Genomic DNA, 24391 nt, shown 5'->3' on the forward strand with positions numbered 1-24391 from the left:
TGTTGCTTAGGCGGTCTTGTTCCTCAGGAGGGGGTGGAGGATCTGTTCGTGCAGGGCCTTGCCTGCGGGGACCATGGGGTAGACGTGCTCGGACGAGACCATGCACTCGAGGAGGACGGGGCGGTCGTTGGGGTACTCGAGGAACTCCTTCATCTTGGCAGGGAGCTCCTCCATGGTGGTACACTTGATGGCCTTGGTGCCCATGGCCTCGGCGAGCTGCTGGAAGTCGGGGTTGTGCATGCGGGTGTGCGAGTAGCGCTCCTCGTAGAAGAGGTCCTGCCACTGCTCAACCATACCCTGGAACCTGGATACCAGTTAGCAAAAAAGGGACATTTTTCAGGGGCGCCGGTAAATAACCGAGTACTCACTCGTTGTTGAGCAGGAGGGTCTTCAGACCAATGCTGTACTGGTTGGCAGTCTGCAGCTCCATGGCAGTCATGGAGAACGAGGCATCACCGTCAATGTTAATCACGTATTTCTCAGGTGCGCCGACCTTGGCACCGATGCCAGAGGGGACACCAAAGCCCATCTGTGGATTGTTAGGTGGCTGATGACGATGAGTGCAAACTCGCAACACTCACGGTACCGAGACCGCCGGACGAGACGAAGCTCCTTGGCGCAGCGTGGCGCCAGTACTGGCATGCCCACATCTGCAGACAGTCAGCCGTGTGAACGATAGAAGGGGTGGGACTGGGGTCGGTGGTGGGCGCCAAGTGCGAGTACAACCGCCACACTCTCGTCTTGGTGGGGGTAAAGTGCAAGCACCACCGCCGCAGTCCCGTCTCCACGGATACTTGCCTGGTGCTGTCCAACTCCGGTACTCAGGATGAACTTCTCCTCTGCATTTGTCAGTGACCTGGACGATGGACGAAAGGAAGGACGAAAGGAGGAGAAAGAGGAGGATGCCACAAGCAAGGTGGAGGAGCGGGACTATTTTTTGGTCCCGCTCTACATCCAAACCATACTCCTTTCTGTACTCACTGCCAATGACCTCGGCCTGAGCGTTGAGCTCCTTCATGACCTCCTGGGGCTTGAGACGCTGGCCCTCCTGCGAAGGGCTAAAGGTGAAGGGGTACTTCTCCTTGTTGGCCTTGCAACGGTTGAGCCAAGCCGAACGGTCGACGTTCTTGATCTGGGGGACGAGCTCGGCAAGCGAGGCAACAACGTCACCGAGAACGGGGAGCTGGGCCTCGATAATCTTGTTGACGTTCTTGGCCTGGATCTCAAAGTGGATGATACCGCCGGTACCCTCAAGGGCGGCCTGGCGGGCGGCGGGGGCAAAAGTGTCGACCTTGCCGGTGACACGGTCGTCGAAACGGGCACCGAGAGCAATGACAACGTCGGCCTCCTGGATGGCGTAGTTGGCATAGGCGGCGCCGTGCATGCCGATCATGTGGAGCGACTTCTCGTCACGCTCGTCAAAGGCTCCAAGACCCTGGAGGGTGGTGGTGACGGGGATACCGCCAATGTCGGCGAGCTTCTTCAGGAGCTCGGGTCCCTCAGGGTCGGCCATGACACCGTTGCCGGCGTAGATGATGGGACGCTTGGCACGGTTGATCATGTCAGCGGCCTTGGTGATGAGGCTGGCGTCACCGGGCTGCTTGTTGCCGACGGTGGGGTGGAGGGGGTTCTGGGGGAGGCCAGGGGTGGCGCCGGGGGTGACGGCCTTGGCGGGGATGGGCGTACGGAGGATGGCGGCGGTGACGTCCTTGGGGAGGTCGACGAGGACGGGGCCGGGGCGGCCCGAGGTGGCGATCTTGAAGGCCTCGTTGATGCGGCGGGGCAGCTCGGCAATGTCCTTGACCATGACGTTCCACTTTGTGCACGAACGCGAAATGCCGACAACGTCGGCCTCCTGGAACGCGTCTGAGCCAACAAGCGAGGTGGCGACCTGGCCACAGAAGACGACCATGGGGATACCGTCCGAAAGAGCGTCCTGCATTGGGGTAATGACGTTGGTCGCGCCGGGGCCCGAGGTGACGAGAACGACACCAGGCTTGCCCGTCACACGAGCGTAGCCCTCGGCCATGTGGCCGGCACCCTGCTCGTGACGGGGCAGGACAAAGTCAAAGTGAGGCGAGTTGTGGATAGCGTCAAAGACGGGGAGAATGGCTCCACCGGGGTAGCCAAAGACCTGCTTGACATCGTGACGCAGCATCATCTCGTGGAAGATCTGGCCACCAGAGAGGCCGACAAAGCTGTACAACAATTAGCCATTTGCCGGAGTGAAACAAAAACAGTTTTTTTTTCCGGCTACTCACGAGTGGTCGTAGCCATCGCGGATATTGGGGTTGGCCTCGGCAGCGTACGGCGAAGCGGCGGTGTTCTGGTTGGGGGGCTGCTGGAAGTGGGCGGCGGGGGCAGGACGGACAGCAGCGGCGGGGGAGTTGGTAGAGGCCGAGCTCTGGATCCTCCTAACGTGCTCCCTAACACGCTGCTTACCCTCAACGGTCATGCCCTTGCCGCGGTGGGGGGAGTACTCGACAAACGCGGGAGGCAGCTGCTGGGTCGACGACGACGTGTGGAGCTTTGCCTTTTCCGACGACTTGCGGTCCGTGGAGCGGAAACGCTTCTGCACGACAGCGGTCGAGAGCAGCGCCGACGACGCCGAGGGGCGCGCCGGGAGAGCACGAGCCAGCGAACGCGATGGGCGGCCGAGCATGGTGGGTGGGTGGGTGGTGGGTTGGGGGGGGTTTGCGAGATGTGTCCTTTTTGTGTTGCGTGGTTGCTCGCTGTGTAGAGCTTTTTGGTGGTGTGCCTTGACGAGGCGTTCGCTTTTGGGTTGCGCGGGGAGAGAGGTGTGTTGAGAGAGAAAGAGAGAGAGAGAGAGAGAGGAATGGGATGCTCGAAGTATAGAAGCGATGGCGGCAGAGTGGGATTTGCGGGTGAGGTGAGTGGTCGAACGGCACTCCCCGCCCAGCCAGCGCAACGCACGCACGCACCGGCCAGCCTGCCCAGAGCACCAGAGCCCAGCCGTGGTTTCAGGCGCGGCAACGACTCGAGAACCTTTCTCTTCCTGACTCAAAACGATAATTGCCCATCTTTCGGCCGAAAAAGTTGACATCGCGAAAGCAATTTTGGCCCCTCACATTCGAAATTGCTTCAATCTCTCGGTCAAAATCAATTTGCTCCCGCTGGTAATGTCTCTGGCTACAACCGTAATGCCTTGTGTGCCAGGCTGGCGGGCTGGCGTGGCGCCGGGCCCCGTGGCAGCGGCAGCTGCAGTTACGCGCGCCATGCACAAGAGTGTCACAGAGGATCACGCTGGCGGGCTTGAAGCGCCATGGTTTCAACGGCGTCGCCAACAGAAACAGATTACAGACGCGATGAGTCAGAGTAGCACGACGAGACTCACAGCGCCGCATAATGACACCGACAGCCGTGTCGTGGCATACACACACACAACCCTCCTCGACTCACTCGCGATCGTTCGCGGGTGTGTTGGACACATCGACGTCCAATACAAATGCACACATTTCGCACCAGTGCGAGGACATGCGTCCCTGTCGCGTCTGTCGTCATGTCGTGCATGTCCCCATCGCATACACTACACAAGCACACAAGTACACAACGCTGCATGTGGTGCAGCCAGGTGCAGCCACACGCACGCGTCGGCACAGCCGTAGCGCACGATCCAGGCCGGCGGAGACGCCGAAACCTGGAGTGGAAGCAAGCTGCTCTCTGATAGTACACGATGCGCCTTTTCTGGAAGGCTAGATGAAGGTAAAGCGCAGTCAGAGGCCGGCCAGATGGTCGATGGACGGCACGAGACATGGCTTTGTGGATGCTGCACTGCACGTCGCACGGGGCACCGCGAGCAGCTGATGCAAGGCGTTTTTGATTGCGGCCCACAAGACGTTGCAACGGATCTGAATTGTTTATCTCTTGAGGCATTGTACCTCGAGGCTGAGCACATGGATATCTCTTGCTTGGTCGTGCAATCTGTGCTGGAGCCACCATATTATCTCGATACAGACCCAGTTGCCACCCCCTCCATCGTCGGCCGAAGGGGACCCGAACGACCCACTTTGCACCCAGGCACCCAGGCCCAGAGCTTTCATTCCCGGTGTCGATCCCCTTTGGCACCTCGCTTGTTCGCGCCAACCGAAAAAGAGACGACCGTCGGCTGTTGACCGGTGCATCCGGGGCTTCAGCCGGGGACCCCGCCCGCGGGAGCAGATGACACGGCCTCACAGAGAAACACATTACGGGCACCGATCAAGAGGGAACCCTTCGCATAGTGTGTTTTCCGGCAATTTTACTTCCGAGCACGTGACTATCGCGTGGCATGACCCCTCTCATGTTGTCATGGCCCATGCCCATCTTTGTATGTCCGTCCCGGCGTTCATCCCTCGTTCTTGCCGCTTACAACCGGTTCGGATGGTGGGCTTGCCTTGCTGCTGTCGTGCCAGACTCATATGTCCGGGTCGCAGGTACACACCGAGCGCTCAGTGGAGCTTTATATGCCGAGGCGTGAACGTGGGGCCAGAGACGGCGACCCCTCTCTTCACCATCTGACTCTCGTCTCACTCACGCTTCTCATCTCACCATGGCGACTCCGTTCACACCCAAGAACAACCCCGCGTTCATTCTTCACGGCAAGCTCAAGACAAGCTATGAAACGGTTCGTAACAGCGATGCTATTATGTACATGTGCTGACGGGTCCAGCTCCCAGTCCCCGATGTAGGCCCCGACGAGGTGCTGGTCGAGGTCAAGCACACTGGAATCTGCGGCTCTGATGTCCACTGTGAGCACGAACACAAAACAACCGTATGCTGACTCCTTTCAGTCTACAACACGGGCAAGATGGGCCTCGTCTCGTGCTGCTCGGCCATGTGCCTGGGCCACGAGTCTGCAGGCGACATTGTCCGCCTCGGCGCCAACCTTGCCAAGAAGGCGGCCACAGCCAACGGCCACTCGGACGCCAACAGCGCCAACACGCTCCATGTTGGCGACCGCGTCGCGCTCGAGCCCGGAACCACTTGCCGCATGTGCGACGACTGCCGTAGGGGCCAGTACCAGATCTGCGAGCACATGGAGTTTGCAGCGTACCCGCCATTCCACGGAACGCTGCAGCGCTACTACAAGCTGTGAGCTGGGCCGAATGTGACTTCCTGTAGCTGACTCTTCCAGCCCGGCCGATCTCGTGTACAAGCTGCCGGACTCGATCGACACGCTCTACGGCGCCATGATGGAACCCCTCTCCGTCGCGGTCCACTCGGTCGCCAACGTGGGCGCGCTGCGGACCAACCAGAACGTGCTCATCATGGGTGCTGGACCCGTCGGTCTGCTGGCCATGGCCGTCGCAAAGGCCCTGGGCGCCAAGCGCGTCATTGGCGTCGACATCAACCTCGACCGTCTCAACTTTGCAAAGTCGTACGCCGCCACGGACATTTACGTTCCCATCAAGCAAAACGACGGCGAGTCGCGGCCAGACTACTCGCTCCGCGCGGCCCAGGACCTGCTCGCGACCCTCGGCGTCCCCGAGCGCGGCCATGGCTCCATCGACCTCGTCGTCGACGCCACGGGCGCAGAGGTCTGTATCCAGATGGGCCTCAACGCGGTGCGTCCCGGCGGCACACACGTCCAGATCGGCTTTGGCCCCCCCGACGTCACCATCCCCATGTTCCGTACCGTCACAAACGAGATTGTCCTCAAGGGCGCGTGGAGGTACGGCAGCGGCGACTACCCCATGTCCATCGACCTCGTCGCGCGTGGCCTCGTCGACCTCAAGCCGCTCCTGACTCACACATTCCCCTTTGAAGAGGCGCTCGAGGCGTTTGAGCTCACGCGCGCTGGAAAGGACAAGGAGGGCAAGCCGGTTATCAAGTGTGTTATTCGTGGACCCGAGTAGGGTTGTGTTGTTTGTGGGTTTTGTTTTGTTTTGTTTTGTTTTCTGTAGGCAAATGCAGCCCCTGTGTATGGCATCACACGAACCCCGTCTACTTGAAAACCCCGTCTACAACAGTCTCTAAATTACCTATGCGCTCGCAAACACGCCGCTCCACCACACGCTCCACACCATGGCCAGGAACGCCGACACGCCCATGCCGGCCTTTTCGTTGCCAAAGCCCAGCAGCACGAGGATGGTCCATGGCCAGCCGATCAGGCGGTCCAGGAGGGTACCGATAATCTTGGCAATGAGGATCTCTTCGCGGCTACGCGCGGCGGGACGGGGACGGCTAGGAGGCAGGGGAGGCGCGAGGACCGGTGCCGTGATTGGGCTTGCGGCCGAGTGCGTCACGGGCGGCAGCGACAGGACAATGTGGACGGGCTTGTGGTCGGAGATTGTCAGCTGCGGGGTGGACCGGAACTCGAGAATGTGCGTCGTGTTGTCGCCTGCAATGGCGACCGAGTGCGGGGCGTACAGGTCCGGAGTGTCGGTGTGCGAGGCAAACAGGATACGGTCAGTCCAGCCTGGGATGCGCTTCTTCGAGTATCCCTCGATCTCGCCGACGATACGCTTGTACGTGGGTGCAAAGCGCGTGAGGTCGCCTTCGCGCATGCCGCCAAACACCTTGCCTGCGTCCTGCTCCCGCTTAAGCGTGTCCAGCTGGACGAGCGCGGCGCGTTCCTTTTCCAGCGAGGCCAGGTCATCGCTCAGCTCGCGCGGGTAGACGCCGGCAACTGGCAGACGCTCAAGGCGGTAGTTCAGGTCGCCCATGATAAACAGGTGCGACGACTGGAAGGGCTGGACACGGTGGTGAAGGGCGTCTCCGGGTTCGAAGATGAGAGACGAGAGAATGGCCTCGTATTGCATGTTGCGACGTCCAATGTTGTGGTCGTGCGCGTCGAGGTGCGCACACACAAACGTCAACGTCTCCCAGCCGCCTTGCTTTTCGCCGCGCATGATCGGCAGGCGGACACCCACAGCTCCCTTGTTGCCCATGCCCATGTGCCAGAGTCCCACCGTCGCGTCGAGCGATTTACCAAGACGCCCCTGCGTGGTGGACTCGCGCGCAAACACCCACAGCGCGATACCGACGTGCGAGACGCGCTTGACGAGGTGGAACTTTTCGGCCACGCGGGTCGGCGACAGCGAAGTGGCGTGGGCCGAGAGCAGGGACTGGATGCGGTCGGTGAGGGCGATAAGAACGGGAGTGGAGAGACCAGCGACTGGGAGTGAGCTAAAGCGCGTGTATTGTCAGCTTACAGGCAAGATGCAGAGGAAGTAGCTCCTGCACGCCGATGGCGTAAATGTCCGGGACGGCAGCACCCTTCTCCGCCGCCTGGGCGTGGAGGACCGGGATGAGCCAAGACGACAGGTCCTGCTCCTGGGCCTTTGAGCCTTGAAGACCGGTGTTCCAGGTTGTCAGGAAGACTGTGAGTGGGCTTGCCATGATGGAGTGAAGTGGATGTTGACAAGCAAGTTGCATATCCACATTCGTGACACGCGTTCATCTCCCGCGACGTCACACCTGTGGTGGAGGGGGGACGGCGGAAGCAAATTCCATCGATCCCTCCTCCCCCGCCGCCGTCACCGTCGCGTGGACCCTCGCGCTCGCCGACGCTGTCATCCTCTGGCATCTCTATCGTGCGCGTCCTTTCTTTGTGACCTCTTCATTGCTTCAAGCGGTCCACCCTACCCCCCAGTAACATTTATTCGCCATAAACGCCATTCAAGCCATCGGCAACCGCGCAGGCATGAGCGGGCACTACAACCTCAAGGGTGAGGACTCGCTGTTTCAGGCAGCACGAACTGTGAACGCAGTTGCTGACATTGTGCGCAGCCCTCATCAAGGGCATCCGCTCGTGCAAGGTGTGTCACCGGCACATGCCCAGGACGCTAGACTAACTAACCTTTACAGACACTTGCGGATGAGCGTGCAGTGATTCAAAAGGAGTCAGCCGCGATCCGAGTGAGTTGAGCGCCAGCTCTTCTAAACGCCCAACTGACCCTCCCCAGACCGCCTTCAAGGAGGAGGACTCGTTTACGCGCCACAACAACATTGCCAAGCTGCTGTACATCCACATGCTCGGCTACCCTGCGCACTTTGGACAGATCGAGTGTCTCAAGCTCGTGGCGTCGCCGCGCTTCAGTGACAAGCGTCTGGGCTACCTCGGCATCATGCTTCTGCTCGATGAGAACCAAGAGGTCTTGACACTGGTGACCAACTCTCTGAAAAAGTGGGTAGCCCTGCATGTTAATTGCTGACCCCGCAGTGACATGAACCACTCCAACATGTACGCCGTCGGTCTCGCTCTGTGCACCTTTGCCAACATTGCCTCGGAGGAAATGTCTCGCGACCTGTGTAACGAGATTGAAAAGCTCCTGGGCAGCAGCAACTCGTACATTCGCAAAAAGGCGGCGCTGTGTGCTCTTCGCATCATTCGCCGTGTGCCCGACCTCATGGACCACTTTACCGACAAGACGCGTGCGCTCCTCCAGGAGAGGAATCACGGTGTGCTGCTCGCCGGCATCACCCTCGTCACTGAAATGTGCGAGCTCGACGAGAGCATGGCGGCCAACTTCCGCCCAGCCACGGGTCTGCTGGTCAAGCACCTCAAGTCGCTGGTCACCACTGGCTTCTCGCCCGAGCATGACGTTCTCGGCATCTCGGACCCGTTCCTCCAGGTCAAGGTCCTGCGCCTGCTCCGTATCCTCGGCCGCGGCGACGTCGAGGCCAGCGAGGAGATGAACGACATTCTCGCCCAGGTCGCTACCAACACGGACTCGTCCAAGAATGTCGGCAACTCGATTCTCTACGAGACTGTCCTGACTGTCCTTGAAATTGAGGCTGACAGCGGTCTCCGTGTCATGGCCATCAACATTCTGGGCAAGTTCCTGACCAACCGCGACAACAACATTCGTTACGTGGCCCTCCACACCCTCAACAAGGTTGTCGGCATCGACACCAACGCCGTCCAGCGTCACCGCAACACCATTCTGGACTGTCTCCGTGACGGGGACATTTCCATCCGTCGTCGCGCCCTCGAGCTGTCGTACGCCCTGATCAACGAGAGCAACGTCCGCATCATGACTCGCGAGCTGCTCGCGTTCCTCGAGGTCGCCGACAACGAGTTCAAGACGGGTCTCACCACGCAGATCTGGCTGGCGGCCGAGCGCTTTGCACCAAACAAACGCTGGCACATTGACACTGCTCTCCGCGTGCTCAAGTCGGCAGGCAACTACGTCCGCGAGGAGATTCTGGCGGCGTTTATCCGTCTTGTGGCGCACACCCCAGAGCTGCAGTTTTATACTGCCCAGCGTCTGTTCCAGGCTCTCTCGGCCGATCTGTCGCAAGAGTCGCTCACCATGGCGGCTGTCTGGATCATTGGCGAGTTTGGCGACGTTCTTCTCCAGGGCGGCACCGTCGACGACGGTGAAGAGGTCAAGCCTGTCACGGACGAGGCCATCATCGACTTGTTCGAGACTGTCCTCAACTCGCCATACGCCGATACCCTCACCCGCCAACTGGTGCTCACGGCCGCCACCAAGCTGTCCGCTCGCTTCACCGAGATGCAGACCTCAGACAATGCCGTCCAGCAGGGCCGCATCGCCGAGCTCATGGCAAACTACTCGGCCAACCTCGAGCTCGAGACCCAGCAGCGTGCCGTCGAGTTTGGCAACTTGCTCATCCTTGGTGACGTCAAGGCCGGCATCCTGGAGCGCATGCCGCCACCCGAGATTCGCGCCACTATGATGGGGACCATCTCAGAGCGCCGTACGGTCGGCACAACGCGCCAGGACCGCGACACCACCGTCACCGACCTCATCGGCGACGAGATCAGTACCCCTACAACTCCTGTCAACGGCGCTCCCAGCCAGAGCGCACAGTCGACACAGGACCTGCTCGCGGACATCTTTGGCACGTCCGACGCCATGCCCGTGGCTGCTGCTGCTCCTGCCGCCGCCGCCGCTCCGCAGTCGGCCGCACAGGACATCATGTCGCTGTTCGACTCGTCTCCTGCTCCCACCTCAGCTCCTGCTGCTGCCTCGGCGTCGTCCTCCCTCTTTGACATGGTCACCCCAGCCGCCGCCCCCGCGCAGCCGGCGCCTACACCGGCGGCTGCCGCTCCTGCTCCCCAAACACCCCAGCTGCAGACTTATACCGCGTACGACAAGAACGGGCTCAAGATCACCCTCACGCCAAGGGTGTCGGCGCAGCCTGGTGTCGTCCAGATTCTCGCCCGGTTTACGTCGGCCAACCCCGTCACCGGTGTCAACTTCCAGGTTGCCGTGCCAAAGGTAGGCTTGCCACCAGTCGTAGACTTTGCTGACCATTTCCCCAGACACAGCAGCTCCAGATGCAGGCCATGTCCAAGACCGACGTCGGCCCCGGCGCCACCGAGACCCAGCAGATGCGCATCCTCGCGCCGGCCGGCGCATCTATTCGCCTCCGCCTGCGTATCAGCTACAGCTTGGCAGGACAGCAGGTCACTGATCAGCAGGACTTTGCGGGCTTCCCGGCCAACTTGACTAGTGGAGGCAAGTAGGAGCCTGGAGCAGACGGGGTTGTGTTAGTTTGGATCATGATTATGAATATGTTTAGAGATATGCATGCGGTAGAGGCAGGACGGAGGTCGTGGCTGGGTGGTGTGGTGCAGTGCACTGGTATGTGCAGATTGGTGGTGGTTGCAGGCTCGTCCTTTCCCCCATATCCCCGGCTGGTACATGATGCGAATATGAATCGTGTACTACTCGAGAGACCGTTGTCTACTCAAAGTAGTATGCCTCTACGGCTTGTACAACAGCGATAAAGTGATAGAAGATGGTGCCAATGTGCTGGCCCGTCAGCGAGGACGGGCCATCTACTCTGTTAAATCGGGCCTTGATATCGTTCGCGTTCTTGACGGCAGCGCTCGGCGCTCGCTCCGTGCTTTCTGCGTTGCTTTGCGTTGCGTCGAGGAAGGATATTTCGGGTCGTTTCCGTCACACGCGGACCGGGTCCTTGAGGATGGCGTCATCGTTGAGGGCTAATTGCTGAGACGGTGGGCCATCGGTGTCGTGTGGTACGCGAGCTGTGCCAGGCGCCACGGTCCGGTCAGCCGTTGTCACGTGATGAACAGCGACGACCGACTCTAATGGAGGAGGGTGTCGTCGCGGACAAGTTCGACTTGCAGCTGAGGAGTGAGGTGTTGGGCACTGTGCGGTGAGTGTAGTGCGGTCGGTTGAGGAGACGAGGTGGATGCGTGTTGTAATGAAGAGTGGGTGGTTGAGACGGTGAGACGGCCTTTTTCTACCAGTCTTTGTATGCGGGAGCGGGTGGCGGTTGCTTGTGTGACATGTCGAGGAGCGTTGATCCATGGGACAACGACCTTCTGTGACAGATCGCATTACAGACAGCCGTGGAGCGCGTATGCTTTGACACTGCCACAAGCGATTGGGCATGTGCGGTGGGGGTTGCATGAAAGACCTTCGCTGCGTGTTGTTCAAACTCGATGGTGGGCAAGAGGCCTGTGATCCTGTGATCCTGCGAGGATCGAACGCCGGCCCTCATATAAATCTGGAGAAACACATAGAGCGCCACAGTTTCCGTCCAGAGCCGGACGATAGTGGCGAAAGGTGGATCCTGCAAAACACACCACGCGTCGTCGCCACAGTCGATTCCCCAGAATACTGTGTCAATGTCCGCTGATCCTCTGACGAGGCGGTGCGCTCGTGAAAAGCATCCGCGGGTGGGGCGCAACCTCACTTTCAACTACATAAACACGCACGACGACCTGACTCTTCTCCATATCATCCCTCTCACCATCCACCATCACTATACTCTGATATGACTTTCCCACCTCCCAAACGCCTCAAGCTCGATGCGTACCCAGGCGGCGCATCCTCACCATCCTCGAGTGAGTACAAACCGTTTCGTAGAGGTCGTCCTGACGATCAAGGCCTCGCAGCTCCATCTACAAGCCCCCATGACCACCCTGGTGATGCGTCCGTCAAGGTCGTCCACTTTGACCGCTACGACTGCCGCCCGCTAGAAGGATGAGTTCACACTCCCGTGGTCCCATGGCGGATAGCTCGTATCCCATCAATGTTTCTGGCGTATTTACGGGCAGTGCGAAAACCATGGACGTTGCCTCATTCATGTTCCAGAGGTTCCGCCAGTGCGGTCACATCGTTGCCATCCACGTCGTCGAGGTCGACGAACAGCGCGACCCGCTCGACAGCAACAATCCGCGCGCTAGCGGCGTTGGAGGCGTGAAGATCAGCTTCGATGATCAGGACTCTGTTCGCCGTGCCCTCGGCCTCGTGAGTTGTGTTTACCAAACGTTGTGCTGACATGTTAGTCGCGCGACCAGCGCCTGTACGCGATCGACGGCGAGGGCGAGTACGAGCTGCTCGGTTTTTACCACCTTGTTTGTCCTGGTTCTGCTTGGGTGAGTATGCTCAGCGAAACTCACAACTGACATGCAGGTGCGCATTCGAGAGCAGGAGATCCAGGGCTACTCCAGTCATTGGCCGCCGTGCTCCATGGACGGCGCCCAGGCTCGTGAGCTGTATCGCGCTCCGCCGCACACGACTCCTTCCTTCGCTCCTCCAAGCGCTCCTCTGCCATTGTGTCTGGCCTTCTCAAAGCTCAGTGAGAAGGACCAGCCCCCCTTCTACGACGACGCTGTCGTGATGCAGACGCCAGGTGTGGCAGCGACAAATACTTGCGCCGCGCTGGTGCCGCCTCGAAGGTGCCATTTCTTCCCACTCTCTTCGAGGTTGAAAGTGTGCCCTGGGTGGGCGAGGCCTTCCTGTACCCGTACGACTCCCCCGCATTGGCCAAGGTCCGCCGCAACACCGTAATCAAGTACCGTGGGGAGTCCCTGCCGGGCGCGGCGTACCGCGCAGTCACCAGCATTGTTTCCAAGACAGTGCCCACGTCAAGAAAATCCTCGACGTGTATGGAAACGCCAACCCGTCTGTGGTCTTGATCGCCGCACAATGAGCTTACCGGCCGAGTCGTACCGCTCGCTCGGTCTTGACCTCTTGACGACTAACACCGCCAAGCCCGCGGCCACCCCCGACCCCATCGACAATGGCCATCGACGTGCCCAGCTACACCACAAGTCGGACATCAAGCACCCAGGCCAGACAACCAAGCGGTTCTACGGCCTCGACATCGAGTCGGACCACCGGGAAGTTGAGCCCGATAACGACCCGCGACAGGCAAGGCCCTTCGACATTCGTAGCGCTCCGCTCCTCACCCCATCTTTGGGCTCTGCTGTCGGAAACACTCCCAACGTCAAAGCGTCCGTTGGACCTGTGCCTGAGCTCGCTCCCTCTCTGCCCCTGCCTGCTCGTGGGCAGCCAACCTCGACTCTCGCCAACGTATCGTGGCTCACTGTCGACGTTGCCAAGATTCTGGCTCGCATGGTGAGTAAAGGAAGCAGGAAAATGCTAATGTTACAGAAAGTTAACCTGAATCCTTGGCCAGCAAGACGTGGTCCGAACCCTACGTCCAGGTGTTCTCAAGCAGGCCAGCAGCTTGGCTCTGCCATTTGTGCGCTAGAATCGAAGACTGTTCGGTACTGTAGTAAGTCTATCACTGTCGGGCATTGCTGATGCCAGATTCAACGCTCCCCGTCGTTATTGTGGACTCCGGCACGGGCTTGGGCAAGTCGACGCAGTGAGTACCACCAAGTTTGCCCGTCTGACCTTAGGATTCCTCCGCTTCTCCACGGCACAGCTCGCGTACAACAGCGAGGCCCAACTTCCACGTCAAGTTGGCACCCGCCCTCAAGGCTCAAGGAGTACGACATCAAGAGACCATGCGCAACGTGAACGACCGACTTATCCTTCCTCGACCAACCCAGCTAGCATCAAGAGCTGAATCGCCGTCAAGACCCGGTCCAGACCGCAACAAGGTAGGGTGTATGTCATGGCTGACGGATAGCACATTTTTAATCACTTCACCGCTGTTGTACAAACGGTGAAGGCATACAACCTCGAGGCGTCGATCGGCCACGGCCCTCGAGTAGTACATGATTTATTTTTATTCGCATTATTTACTCGAGGGGGAGGGGGGGGGGGCGGGCGGTGCAGTTGGGGGGATCAGGCGTGGTAGCTAGCTATACAATGCCGCCTTGACTAAATCATACGAGCCGTTCACGGCGCCCCCACACATTCTATGTAGTCCCACAGACACAGTGGTATACGACGCTTGGTACAGGACGTGGCCAGGGCAGGGAGGGAGAGGGAATCCACTGGCTACTGGCGCTGTAAAGTCCCGCGCCCACGTCCGTCTCCTAGACTGCAGCGCGCGCGGTCAACAGCGTAGCTCCTATCACGGGCTTCCCGCCACTAGACTTGCCATCCGCTTGTGACACTGACCTGGGTCTCTGTACGGCACCTAGAAGCACCACCGAGGACTTCCACTAGATCACTTGTTGGCTAGTGGGGTTGTCAGAGATCAGATCTATGACCCCCGCGAGGGCCCCCGCCGGTTCCCGCCAGTCACACGAGCCCTCAACCAAACGGTTGTTGAATACGCCCGAGCGGCATTTTCCATCGCCACGAGTGAGAAGTGAGTAGCAGCGTAGCAGCCAAGAGGTCTCTTGATGCAGCTATACAGGCACCACGTCCACGATATCGGTGCACCCGATACCCTTGGGTCACAAAAGCGACTGCATTCAACACAGGCGTGTGCCATGAACTTGGACCACTCTTCATTGCGCCTCATGTTGGCCCAACTTTGCGCCTGGCCGGGTTTCAGCTGTGTGTACGTGTGTGATCCTCGTTCAGAAACATCAACGCCCTTTGGATAGCGGCGGCGCGGCGGACAGGACCCCGGGCCACAATGCAGCGCAATGGAGTCTTTGTCACGTTGCCGGTGGACATGACAGGTCGACAGCCTCCCTTCTCACAACCACACACTTCTTCTTCCCAACACCCCTCTAAACTTGCGGCACTCACCATGGCCCGCTCCATCGACTACTCCTCTTTCCCACACATCATCGCGCGCGTCATCTGTTCCGTTCCGCCTCGATCCCGGCTCTCATTACTTGCCGCCCGACATGCTTTGCCCTCAAGACCATTGCCGACAAGACCCTTTTCTACCACATCCGCACCACCTACAAGGCTATCAAGTATGGCCAGCCCACGGGGCGCAGCATCTCGGTCATCCAGACCATGGAGTACCGCGACGAGAAGACGGCGCCGCTGTCCATCAACCCGCCTGAGAACACGCGCGCGCTCCTCGCCCACACCCGTGTCCTGTCGCTCGAGACTCCGCCTTGAACGACTTCATCGTCCAGCAGACGGGCGCCTACTTTTGCCAGGACCGCACCGGAAAGCTCAAGGCCATGGGGGAACCCGACTATGACGAGGGTGAAAATTGGGCGCGGAAACAGAATGTCTCGGGGCTCTGCGGGAGTGGTGTCGTCCGATTGCATGCATCCTGTCACAGTTGACATCGTCTCGCTGCCACTATCCTTCCTTGTCTTTCCGCACAGTACATACTCGGCTCCCCCCCCCTCTCCGCGGCTTACACCTCCCCCGAAGGAGGCTTACAAGTAGCAGCTTGAGCATGTCACGGTCGAGTTTACAGATGATCCACTCTCAGTTCGATGCCGGCCTTGGCGCGGCGCCCGGAATCGTCTGCCTTGGCCCAGGGAGGTTGATCTGGTCGTTCTTGTCGTCGACCCAGTCCTTGAGGTCTTGCTCTGAGATGGCAGTGGCGGACTCGACCTCATACTTGCCGTTGCCGGGACTGGGTCACAGCTGAAGTCGAGTTAGTTTAGCAACTCCATTAGAGACCCACCGAGGAATAGATGAGGTACTTGGGCCAGATTCCTTTCCTCAGACAGCAGTTGTGCGAGAGAGACAGATCCAGACCAATGTCACCCTTGCTGGCCTCGCGGACGTTGCGATAAACCCAGCGGGGATCGTCGTCTTTTCCAGGATTGATCTTGACGGCCACATTGTTGCGGAACGCCTGGTAGAGAGAGCGCGAGAGGGAGGTCGTACAATCCGGCTCCGGCTGGCGAGGTGTAGGCAGAGGGTTATCGGGAAAGACACGAGTCCAGGCGGCAAGGAGCTCGTCAATGCGGTAGCGCATGTTCTCGCATGCTTCCCAGTGCACAGCAGCCTTGTAGGAAAACGCGAGGTCTACGCGGCGACGGCGGTACTCGTGGAACATGTTGTACACGTTTAGATCTGTCAAGTGGTCACTTATGGATGCTGCAGGCGAATCTGCGTCTCCTCGACGACATTGGTGACGAGCTCGTCCTTGACGGCACGGGCGATACGGCGGATACGTCCGTCTAAAGTTAGGCCATGTTCCTCTCAAGTCCGCGTCTCGGACCTCACCTTCCAAACGGCAACGAGCTTCACAACCTCAAACGGATAGGACGAGTCACGGGCGGACATGAGCATCCTCGCCAGTGGCGGGTCGAGAGCAAGCTCACTGGCCAACATTCCGTCGGCGGTGAGGGACAGACCGCTGGATTCGTGGCGTACCAATCCCAGCACCTCAAGCTCGTCGACTGCGCGATAAATCTGCACAGGGTGGGGCGAGGCTGAGGTGTCAGTATTCCTGTGGTACAGTGTGCTTGACCTCCCCGCTGTGGAAAGTACATGCCCTTCAGCCAATGCAATGAAAACTCACTGGGGAAGCGAAAGTCGCGCACAGTGGCAGCGGGCAAGCAGCTTGAGGAGGACGAGTGAGAAGTCGCACACTGAGATGGGATTCTCATCGTCGTAGTCCGGCATCTTGTCCTGGAAACCCTTCAGGTAGAGTCCGATGTAGGTTCCTGGTCGCACGCGGCCAACACGACCCATTCGCTGGATCGCTGGGTGAGACTGGATTTGCTGCACGGAGTACGCATCCTCTCGACCGCGCCGTGCAGCGGCAGGAAGCGCTGTTCCGCTCACCACCGTCAATGACGACGTCCAGGTGAGGGAAAGTCAGGCTCGTCTCAGCCATGTTTGTCGCCAGAATGACCTTTCGCCTGCGCAAGGTGACATTGAGGGCCGCCACGTCCAGGTGATCGTCCAAAGTGTCGAACAGCTGGTGGATCTGCTTCTCAGTGGCGCAGAAGACAAGAATGTCGCCTCCATTGCCACCAGCACCTTGGGCGAATGTGTCATCCTGGAGCACCATGTTGACGACATGGGCGGCGGTATTATCGACCCAGTCAATGGCACTTTCGACGAGATGGTGTTGGCTGATGGTCTTGGGCTGTCCAGGAAGCTTGACAAGCTCCGGCTGGAACTCGCCAAAGTGCTCCATGAAGGCGCCGTTCCCACCTGTTGCCGACATGAGCAAGACTTTGAGATCTTGCCGGCGTCGAAGGATCTTCCGTCAGTTCCAAACTGCATCTGCGCTGTACCCACGGCATGCAAGTGACCAAGCAAGAGGTTAAGGTTGGGGCTCATCTCGTGGACCTCGTCGATGTCGACTATCTTGACCGTCTGGAGGTCTGGGTTGTTCTTGAGCTGCTCGAGCTTGAGGGGTGGCTGGGAGTAATGGTGGGGGGATGAGGTGCAGGGGCAGGATGCAGAGTGGGGAGTATGGGGTGACATTGTTGTGTGTTGTTAATGAAGAGTGGATGGATGTGAATGGCAAGACGTCGAGGAGGTGTTTATATATTCCCACGAGGGCCCCAACTGTACGTGCGTACGCGAAGAAGATGCATGGGGGCGGTGGTGACGTGTCACGACGCGTCGATCCATGGAACCACAACAACCGGGTGTTTCAGACACTGCCACAACCGGCTGCACGGGGGTGGATGGGGCGTCTGCCGTGGGGGTCGTGCAGGAGCAAGGAGCCGCCAATCCGCCTGTGCAGAAGAGAGTTGGCAACCTGTCGTCTGTGGGGCCTTGGGAAGACGAGCGTTGACGCTGTTGACAATGCTGACTGCTGCTGGATGTGAGTTGCAGATGGGCGCACAACGTCGGATGAACGCCTGCGCGCGCAAGCCCAAGAGATCCAGGCTCCAGGATTTATGCCAAACGTGAGGAGAAGCTGCTTCAAGAGTACAAAAGTGCTTGTGCCCAAGCCCAGCTCAGTTACAGCCATGGCTGGATTCGCAGACCACTGAGAGCTGAGAGGTTAAGGGTGGACTCTATCACTGTGTTGGCCGCGTTGTGGGGATGCAAGTACAAAATTCGCACGGCCGGCAAGTAGGTTATGCTTCTCCAGACCCCGACTCGGGCGAAGCAAGAACCAAGAAGCCAACTGCCAAGAAGTTGGAGCGCATCGCACACTACCGTCACGCCGGTCACTCAGTCCTGCGGGCTCGTGGCAATTTCTGCAGTATACCCTATACAAATCACTACTACAGAGATAGCTCGGCAGTACCGTCGATAACATCGTCCGTTTCAGAAGGCACTACTTCGACTGTCTGAAGAGTCGGGGGGGACGAAACGACAAACTCTGGCGCCATTGCTGCGGGCGCCACGAGCGACAGGGTCGGAAACTGGGGAAGCGGCGTGACCTCCAACTCGAAGCGAGCCTTGTAAAGATTGTCCCGCTCGGAAAGAGCGGCTGTGAGGTCGTTTTGTTCTCTCTGGATGAGGGAACTTAACGCTTGGAGCAGGGTCTCCACTTCGCGGACTTCTTTGGAGTGGGAAGGATGGGAAAGTTCGAGACCCACAAATCGGAACCGGAGGTTCAGGATGGTGTCTCGATAGCCCGCGATACGGCTGTCCACCTCCAAGATGCGGTGTGTGACGTGGGAAATGTCAAGCTGGCGTTTCGCAACCAAGTTGTGAGCGTGGGAAACAGCATTGGCATGTTCGGCAAACTGCTTGAACGTGGTGACAATGTATTGGTGTGCTTGGTTGGCGTCACGACCGATCTTGCCCCGCTCGTTTTGCTCCACCGCGTGTCTTTCACGCTCGCGTTCGCGCCGGGTGTGATCCAACTTCCGTTCCTCTTCGACTTGCAAGCTGTAGGCCATGGACTGCTGATCGCGCTCATTCATGCTGTCACGTAACGGGGGGCGATCAATGTGGGTTAAGGGATTGCGCGCGGGGTGCTCCAGCTGTGACGAGTGGGCATGACCTAGGCGGTGGCGACTAACGTTCATGAGTGAGAGGCTTTCTAACAACATCGGCCACCAGAAGAGGGGGAAACGAGGCTGGTACATAAAGTGATGGCTTACGCGGCTGCGACAAACGTGTGTTGCGTCATTTTCGGGGTGAGGGCTGGCAGACCGTTTGGAGCGACGATTAAACGTCATTTTTCGGCATTTTCCGACTCCGATGCACACAACACCCGACACAGCCGTGACGAACGATGTAGATTCAATTCTACGCACCTTGTGTGACTGTGCACTGAGTTTACGGACCTGGAATACTCCGATGGAGCCTCTGCACAAAAAAAAACAGATAAGCTGAGAATCTACAGCTGTAGCATCTAGTCGTGAGGACCAGGCGGGAAAGCAGATCTGGCTGCCAGGAAGCGCAGTCGGATTACCTCTCACTGGACCCACAGTTGCACAGTTGATAAATATCCCAAGCCTTGGTAAGAGGGGGAGGGCCAATACCTGCCTATGTCCCCCACAATACCATCGCCCACTCAACGCAGCAGTGAAGCGTTCGGCCTCGTCACTGCCTTCCAGTGCCCTCTGCCGGCGAAATGCTTGCATCTTCAAGTACCCCAGAGAACCTGGGTGAATTCAAATTACTTATAGCATCACGACAACACGACATTACAGTAGCAGTCTACCAGCGTGTGTGGTGTGGCAAGTTATCGAGACGATCAAACGATCAAGCTAGTAGCAGATCAAAACGTCGTCGGCCGTGCTGTTTTCCTAGTCCTCGATGTGTATGCTGAACAGTCCGTCCCCAGCATCTGCGGAGTAAGTCTAGCCTTGCATGTATGCACGTCAAGACTGTCGATGAAATCCAACACCTAACACTGTTTCTGGTGTCTAGAATGGTGGTGAAGTAAGGAGACAACCGACCAGTTCAGCACCCAACCCGGCACCACCCTGAAGGCGCAGGTGTATGCCCCCAATGAAACGATAAAGCGACAATCACACACTCCTACGTGATCCATCTTTGGCATAGACGTTCGCGTCTGTGGCCATGCGGCAATGACACGACAAGAAGCGCAGAAGATGAGCAGCGGCATCGTCACGAACGGATATGGAAGCTTGCAAGCCGATTGGTCCGGAGAATGGCGAAAAACGACTGTGCCTGTTGCGCTGGCGGTCCACTTCCCGAACATCCGCAATCCCTTGAACCTGCTCAGCCAAAATCTCAGGAAAACCGAATCTGCGCTGGCGACACGCATCTCCCCACGACACAGTGCGCATACGAGTTGCCGGTTAAGATACGAGAGCGTGGAGGTCTCATTGTCGGCGGGGATCCGAAGATCGGCGATGATCGGCGCTCCACCTCCTCATCGTTCAACATCTTTCCACTCCCAATTCCACTCCTAAAAAGTGACCTGTGTCTCTGAGAGACTGATCTGCTTCTGCGAGGACTCGAACCCCGGGCCTGGGTGATGAAAGAAAGCCACATAAGCACCCCGCTCTAACCAACTGAGCTACAGAGGCTTAACGCCATTTTTTTCAATGGTCTGTCGGTGAAATACGGTCATCGCCGGTTGAAAGCGTCTTCTCAACGTCTTGACAGGCATGGCGCGGACTGTTGGAGGTCTGAGAGTGTTGTGAAAGACATCTTTCAGACACTTGGGGACAGGCTGTCGTCTAGAGAAGGCCAAGATCCCCACCACGGCCCCGTCTTGGCTCGAAGCTCAAGTTGAAGTACCCTCTGGTGTCCACGGGAGTGATGCGGCAGCAACTGCCAACTGGCTGCAGGAAGTCGCACGGTAACATGAGTTGAGTCTCAAACGGAGATGAAGATGGAGATGAGACCGCGCTCGGCGCCCTGCAGGTCGAGACGCTCACGGTACTTGAACACATTGGTCGGCGGAGCAGGACCGACTACTTGTGTCAGCTTTCGGGCTTCCAACAGCGGACCCACGATCGAATGTGAAGAGCTCGACTTCGATGTCCTGGAGGAGACTGAGGAAGTTGAGGAAGAATGTGTGCTCTCCATCTTCGTCGTCCTCGGCGCGCTCGTCGACTGTGCGCAATGTCTGTCCAGGATAGCGCACCCACGCAAACGTGGTCTTCTTTTGACGTGCCGCCGGGCAACGTTGATCATGGCCATGAGACGGCCCGCCACTGCTATACACCGTCATCATGGGTTATTCGTGGTAGTAACAGCTAGCAGAAAAGGTGACCAACCTGGGTAGAGCGGGTGCATCATGAGGAGGTGGTCAAAGACCTTATGTGGGCTGAAACTGGATCAGGCCGACGTACAGTTCGCAGCGCCAGTCCAAGCACTCGTTCTTCTTCTTCTTGTCCCTCGTCTTCTTGTTCTTCTTGGCATGCTTGCCCTTACCGCCGCCGAGTTTGTACTTGGTGCGCGATTTGAAGCAAGGCGGGAGCACAGCGCTGAGGGGGTCGACACCAAGAGGCAGGAGCACGTCCGCCTTAGGGAGAAGCTTGCACTGTCAGTGAAGCAGGACAGCGGCATACTTACCAGAGCGTACTCAATGGGCTCAGCAGGGCGGTTTCTTCAGCCTCATGAGTGGCCTGGATCAAGTGGACGAAGTTGCCTGCTGCAGCCGTCTCGGCCCTCAGCTTGTCGAGGTACTCATGTTCCTTGAGCGTGATCATGCCAGGGACGTCATCCGGGGAGACACCGCCGTCTCCAGGTATCGCGTATGGAGGTTGAGGCATGGTGAACGAGTGTACTGCGTGTGATAGTTGTGTTGAGTGAGAAGAAGAAAGTGGACCCGAGTCAGAGGCAGTGGTGCTTTAGATTTCTACGTGGAGAAGAGCTCCCGCGCGTGACGCAGTGAGCTGGACCGTGCCCGCCCATCAGGCCTGGTGCTACGTACAACCGCTCTGTGTGACCAGCGATCCAACGACCAAGCTCAGCACAGTCGAGGCCCATGCGCGTAGCATAGTGTCAACTATGTAGCACTGCAACAGACAGCAGCGTGTAGATTATATACAGCGTTATACTTCGGGAAAGTAGCTACCTTGACGCATGGAGACTACTAGCGTGCTCAGCTTGTGACCCGAGTGCAGCTGGCGTTTCCCTCTGAGCTCTGAGAGGCTGTTGTCCCGTGTTTGGGAGGCAACCGCGTCCTACCGAGACAATCGAGCTCCACTCCTCCTGGTCATCTCCCCTCATGAAACGGAAACGAATGACCCACGTCACAAGAGGAGGTTCCACCGCCAGAACCGCGCACATGGGACCATATTGTCTCAATTGTCCTGTCGGTCGACTCTTTACTACATCGGTCTCGCCGAGGTACAGCTACCTTTCTTGACCACGCCGTGCTTCGTCATGCGCTCATGCCGTTCCAAGCATCGTGTTGGGGATAAGGCAGAGCGACAGAGAAGGCCCTTGCAACTACAAGGCGGTGGCGCCAAACTCGCTTCCCCTTCTCGAGTAACTGTGTGCAGCAGGGAAACAAGGATGTGCAGGACCATCAGTAACGTTTCCTCGCGACGTCAAGTGGTCGCTGCAGAGGGTGCGTGTGCCATGGGATCACCTCCCGCATGGCTCCATTCACCCAACTGTCCTTTTACAACTTGGCTTCTCTGGATACGGTGAACTAATTTGACATAGAGAGAGTCGCTCCACGCTAGTACATAACATTCCGCGTCTACAGATAGCGGCTCCAGCGGCGGCTCCAGCGGCGGCTCCAGCGGCCCAGTTTTGTACGGGCGGTGTAGGTTGGGTAGAGCTGCATGTACGACTCCATTGTCATTGTGACACGCGTGAGCAGAACCGTGTCGATGTTGAGGGAAAGGTCGGCCACCGTGCGATTAACCCAGTTGGTAGCTCTCTGGGGCACTCCCACAAATCGCATAATGGGGGCAACAGCGCACAGAAACATGGCGCACAGGTAGCGGAGAGCTTTGACAGCCTCAAAGACCAAGTGTATGTAGGAGCAAGCCATGTCGACGTGCCTCTCAATGGCGGTGGGAATTGGGGGGTCGTTGACGAAGAGGTGCTTCACTTGGGGCCTGCAGTGGTCAGTGGAGGGGACTTGGCGGAAGACACATACCAGAAGATACGTCTGCGGAGGTCCACAATTCCGTCCTTGCATGCGTACACGTGTATAGGGTGGGCGTTGCTAACCGAAGGGGCAAAGAAGAGAATGAGCTTCTTGGCGGTGGCCTTGGCCATACAACTGGGATCCTGGGCGCGGTGAGGAGGTGGTAGCTGAACGGCCACCACTTGGAGCGCCAGGCTGAAGGGACTGTGAACAAGGATGCCTCCACGGGTCTGGATGTGTTAGTCCCAGTCGCCAGCGACGATATCAAAACTTTCCTGGACATTGAACATGGCAGCACGAGTGGGATCAAGGAGATGGGGCTCGGGCGCTTGGTGGTCTTGAACGTAAACGCCAATGTCCTTCAGTGCACCACCATGCCGTTGCTCGCGGAGTGCGATGTGGTTCACAGTCGAAACCAGGAAGCCGAAGGCGATCCAAGAAGTGTGAGCCACGGGGACCCAGCTGGCGAAGGTTGTGAGGATGCGGGGAATGGGAGGAAGGAGAACGGCGGCGGGGAAGGCGAGTGGGACGACATAGATTGCCATGCGGAGGACCAAACGGACGAGGAACCAGTTGACCCAGGCTATGGAGACAAAGACGAAAGGAACCATGCAAATGGCAAAGCGGTCGATGGGATATAGGGGAAAGTCCATGATGGTGTTTGTGGTATGTCTCTTTGAAAGAAAAGTGTTAAAGTGTGGAAGTGGAGAAAGCACAAGCGGCCAAAGGAACAGCTTTGTTTGAACGTGCGCCCGCACGCCCCACCGATGATCCGATGACACACCCTCCGACGACCGAACCGACCGGCCGATGGAGAACCACGTTGGAGACTGGTGTCCGAGCATCAATCCCGCCCTGGTGCTGTGGCCGCCGGCACTTGGCTACATAACCTGTGCAGCCCATGTCACTCGAATAACAATAAGCACCCCCCAGGTTACACACACAACCGTATCGTTGCACATGCCTACCGATCTCGAGCCCCCCACCCCACGATAGGTGTCGATAGATAGTTCAAAACGTCACTTTTAAAGACGCTTCCTTCTCACTCGAGACCCGCCGCTGATTCAGCCTTGAACCTCCCTTCAAGGGTGGTGCCACAATGGTGGTGGCGAAGGTTGGTGGCGTGCTAATGTGCATGCGTCAGCGCAACAATGGAGGTGGTGAAACCCCAGGAAGGCACGGCAAAACGTGGTTGTGTGACAGAGGTGCTTGGGGCCAGTGAGATCAATGTCGGTGTCGAGGGTGCACCGCCGCCAAAGCTGAAGCGACGCGAGGTGTGCTCTCAACACGAACACTGGTACCCTGGGTGCGCCTGTGGCAGTTGGATGGATGGGGTTATAAAGTGAGGGTGTTTCTTAAGGTGTGATGCGCAGTTGCCACAGCCGGCGAAACGCGGGTTTTCCGGTATTTGATTCCCTGGCTC

General features: G+C 58.3%; 11 protein-coding genes and 1 non-coding gene across 12 annotated transcripts; 4 read left to right on the top strand and 8 right to left on the bottom strand.

The window, feature by feature from the left end:
• Positions 1–6: 6 nt before the first annotated feature.
• ILV2 (Acetolactate synthase, mitochondrial) lies at positions 7–2662 on the bottom strand (the record flags this gene model as incomplete). Its single annotated transcript, XM_028618034.1, has 6 exons — positions 7–304; positions 369–529; positions 582–650; positions 766–839; positions 982–2198; positions 2262–2662. The coding sequence occupies 6 exons, from the start codon at positions 2660–2662 to the stop codon at positions 7–9; spliced, it is 2220 nt and encodes a 739-aa protein (XP_028473712.1).
• Positions 2663–4549: 1887 nt separating this feature from the next.
• Positions 4550–5855, top strand: EHS24_002293 (uncharacterized protein; the record flags this gene model as incomplete). Its single annotated transcript, XM_028618035.1, has 4 exons — positions 4550–4624; positions 4670–4748; positions 4791–5091; positions 5135–5855. The coding sequence occupies 4 exons, from the start codon at positions 4550–4552 to the stop codon at positions 5853–5855; spliced, it is 1176 nt and encodes a 391-aa protein (XP_028473713.1).
• Positions 5856–5981: 126 nt separating this feature from the next.
• EHS24_002294 (uncharacterized protein) lies at positions 5982–7341 on the bottom strand (the record flags this gene model as incomplete). The annotated part of the gene is made up of 2 exons (XM_028618036.1): positions 5982–7117; positions 7155–7341. The coding sequence occupies 2 exons, from the start codon at positions 7339–7341 to the stop codon at positions 5982–5984; spliced, it is 1323 nt and encodes a 440-aa protein (XP_028473714.1).
• A 304-nt stretch (positions 7342–7645) lies between these two features.
• On the top strand, positions 7646–10438 carry APL4 (clathrin associated protein complex large subunit; the record flags this gene model as incomplete). Its single annotated transcript, XM_028618037.1, has 6 exons — positions 7646–7670; positions 7732–7760; positions 7810–7860; positions 7908–8008; positions 8165–10190; positions 10235–10438. 6 exons carry the CDS (start codon positions 7646–7648, stop codon positions 10436–10438), a joined length of 2436 nt encoding a protein of 811 aa, XP_028473715.1.
• Positions 10439–11718: 1280 nt separating this feature from the next.
• EHS24_002296 (uncharacterized protein) lies at positions 11719–11931 on the top strand (the record flags this gene model as incomplete). The annotated part of the gene is made up of 2 exons (XM_028618038.1): positions 11719–11788; positions 11831–11931. 2 exons carry the CDS (start codon positions 11719–11721, stop codon positions 11929–11931), a joined length of 171 nt encoding a protein of 56 aa, XP_028473716.1.
• Positions 11932–12011: 80 nt separating this feature from the next.
• Positions 12012–15170, top strand: EHS24_002297 (uncharacterized protein; the record flags this gene model as incomplete). The annotated part of the gene is made up of 9 exons (XM_028618039.1): positions 12012–12194; positions 12245–12322; positions 12360–12525; positions 12573–12805; positions 12894–13307; positions 13344–13467; positions 13503–13560; positions 13621–13684; positions 14964–15170. The coding sequence occupies 9 exons, from the start codon at positions 12012–12014 to the stop codon at positions 15168–15170; spliced, it is 1527 nt and encodes a 508-aa protein (XP_028473717.1).
• A 321-nt stretch (positions 15171–15491) lies between these two features.
• On the bottom strand, positions 15492–16071 carry EHS24_002298 (uncharacterized protein; the record flags this gene model as incomplete). The annotated part of the gene is made up of 2 exons (XM_028618040.1): positions 15492–15642; positions 15713–16071. The coding sequence occupies 2 exons, from the start codon at positions 16069–16071 to the stop codon at positions 15492–15494; spliced, it is 510 nt and encodes a 169-aa protein (XP_028473718.1).
• Positions 16072–16217: 146 nt separating this feature from the next.
• EHS24_002299 (uncharacterized protein) lies at positions 16218–17456 on the bottom strand (the record flags this gene model as incomplete). The annotated part of the gene is made up of 4 exons (XM_028618041.1): positions 16218–16467; positions 16540–16723; positions 16806–17180; positions 17264–17456. The coding sequence occupies 4 exons, from the start codon at positions 17454–17456 to the stop codon at positions 16218–16220; spliced, it is 1002 nt and encodes a 333-aa protein (XP_028473719.1).
• Positions 17457–18061: 605 nt separating this feature from the next.
• Positions 18062–18859, bottom strand: EHS24_002300 (uncharacterized protein; the record flags this gene model as incomplete). Its single annotated transcript, XM_028618042.1, has 2 exons — positions 18062–18066; positions 18235–18859. The coding sequence occupies 2 exons, from the start codon at positions 18857–18859 to the stop codon at positions 18062–18064; spliced, it is 630 nt and encodes a 209-aa protein (XP_028473720.1).
• A 1494-nt stretch (positions 18860–20353) lies between these two features.
• On the bottom strand, positions 20354–20440 carry EHS24_002301. The gene has a single exon. It is a non-coding gene; the product is annotated as a tRNA-Ile (tRNA).
• Positions 20441–20732: 292 nt separating this feature from the next.
• EHS24_002302 (uncharacterized protein) lies at positions 20733–21634 on the bottom strand (the record flags this gene model as incomplete). Its single annotated transcript, XM_028618043.1, has 5 exons — positions 20733–20830; positions 20871–20972; positions 21137–21186; positions 21212–21346; positions 21435–21634. The coding sequence occupies 5 exons, from the start codon at positions 21632–21634 to the stop codon at positions 20733–20735; spliced, it is 585 nt and encodes a 194-aa protein (XP_028473721.1).
• A 1573-nt stretch (positions 21635–23207) lies between these two features.
• Positions 23208–23621, bottom strand: EHS24_002303 (uncharacterized protein; the record flags this gene model as incomplete). The annotated part of the gene is made up of 1 exon (XM_028618044.1): positions 23208–23621. One exon carries the CDS (start codon positions 23619–23621, stop codon positions 23208–23210), a length of 414 nt encoding a protein of 137 aa, XP_028473722.1.
• Between the last annotated feature and the right edge of the window lie 770 nt (positions 23622–24391).

Source organism: Apiotrichum porosum (assembly GCF_003942205.1).
Source record: "Apiotrichum porosum strain DSM 27194 chromosome Unknown scaffold_12, whole genome shotgun sequence".
Taxonomy (NCBI): Eukaryota; Fungi; Basidiomycota; class Tremellomycetes; order Trichosporonales; family Trichosporonaceae; genus Apiotrichum; species Apiotrichum porosum.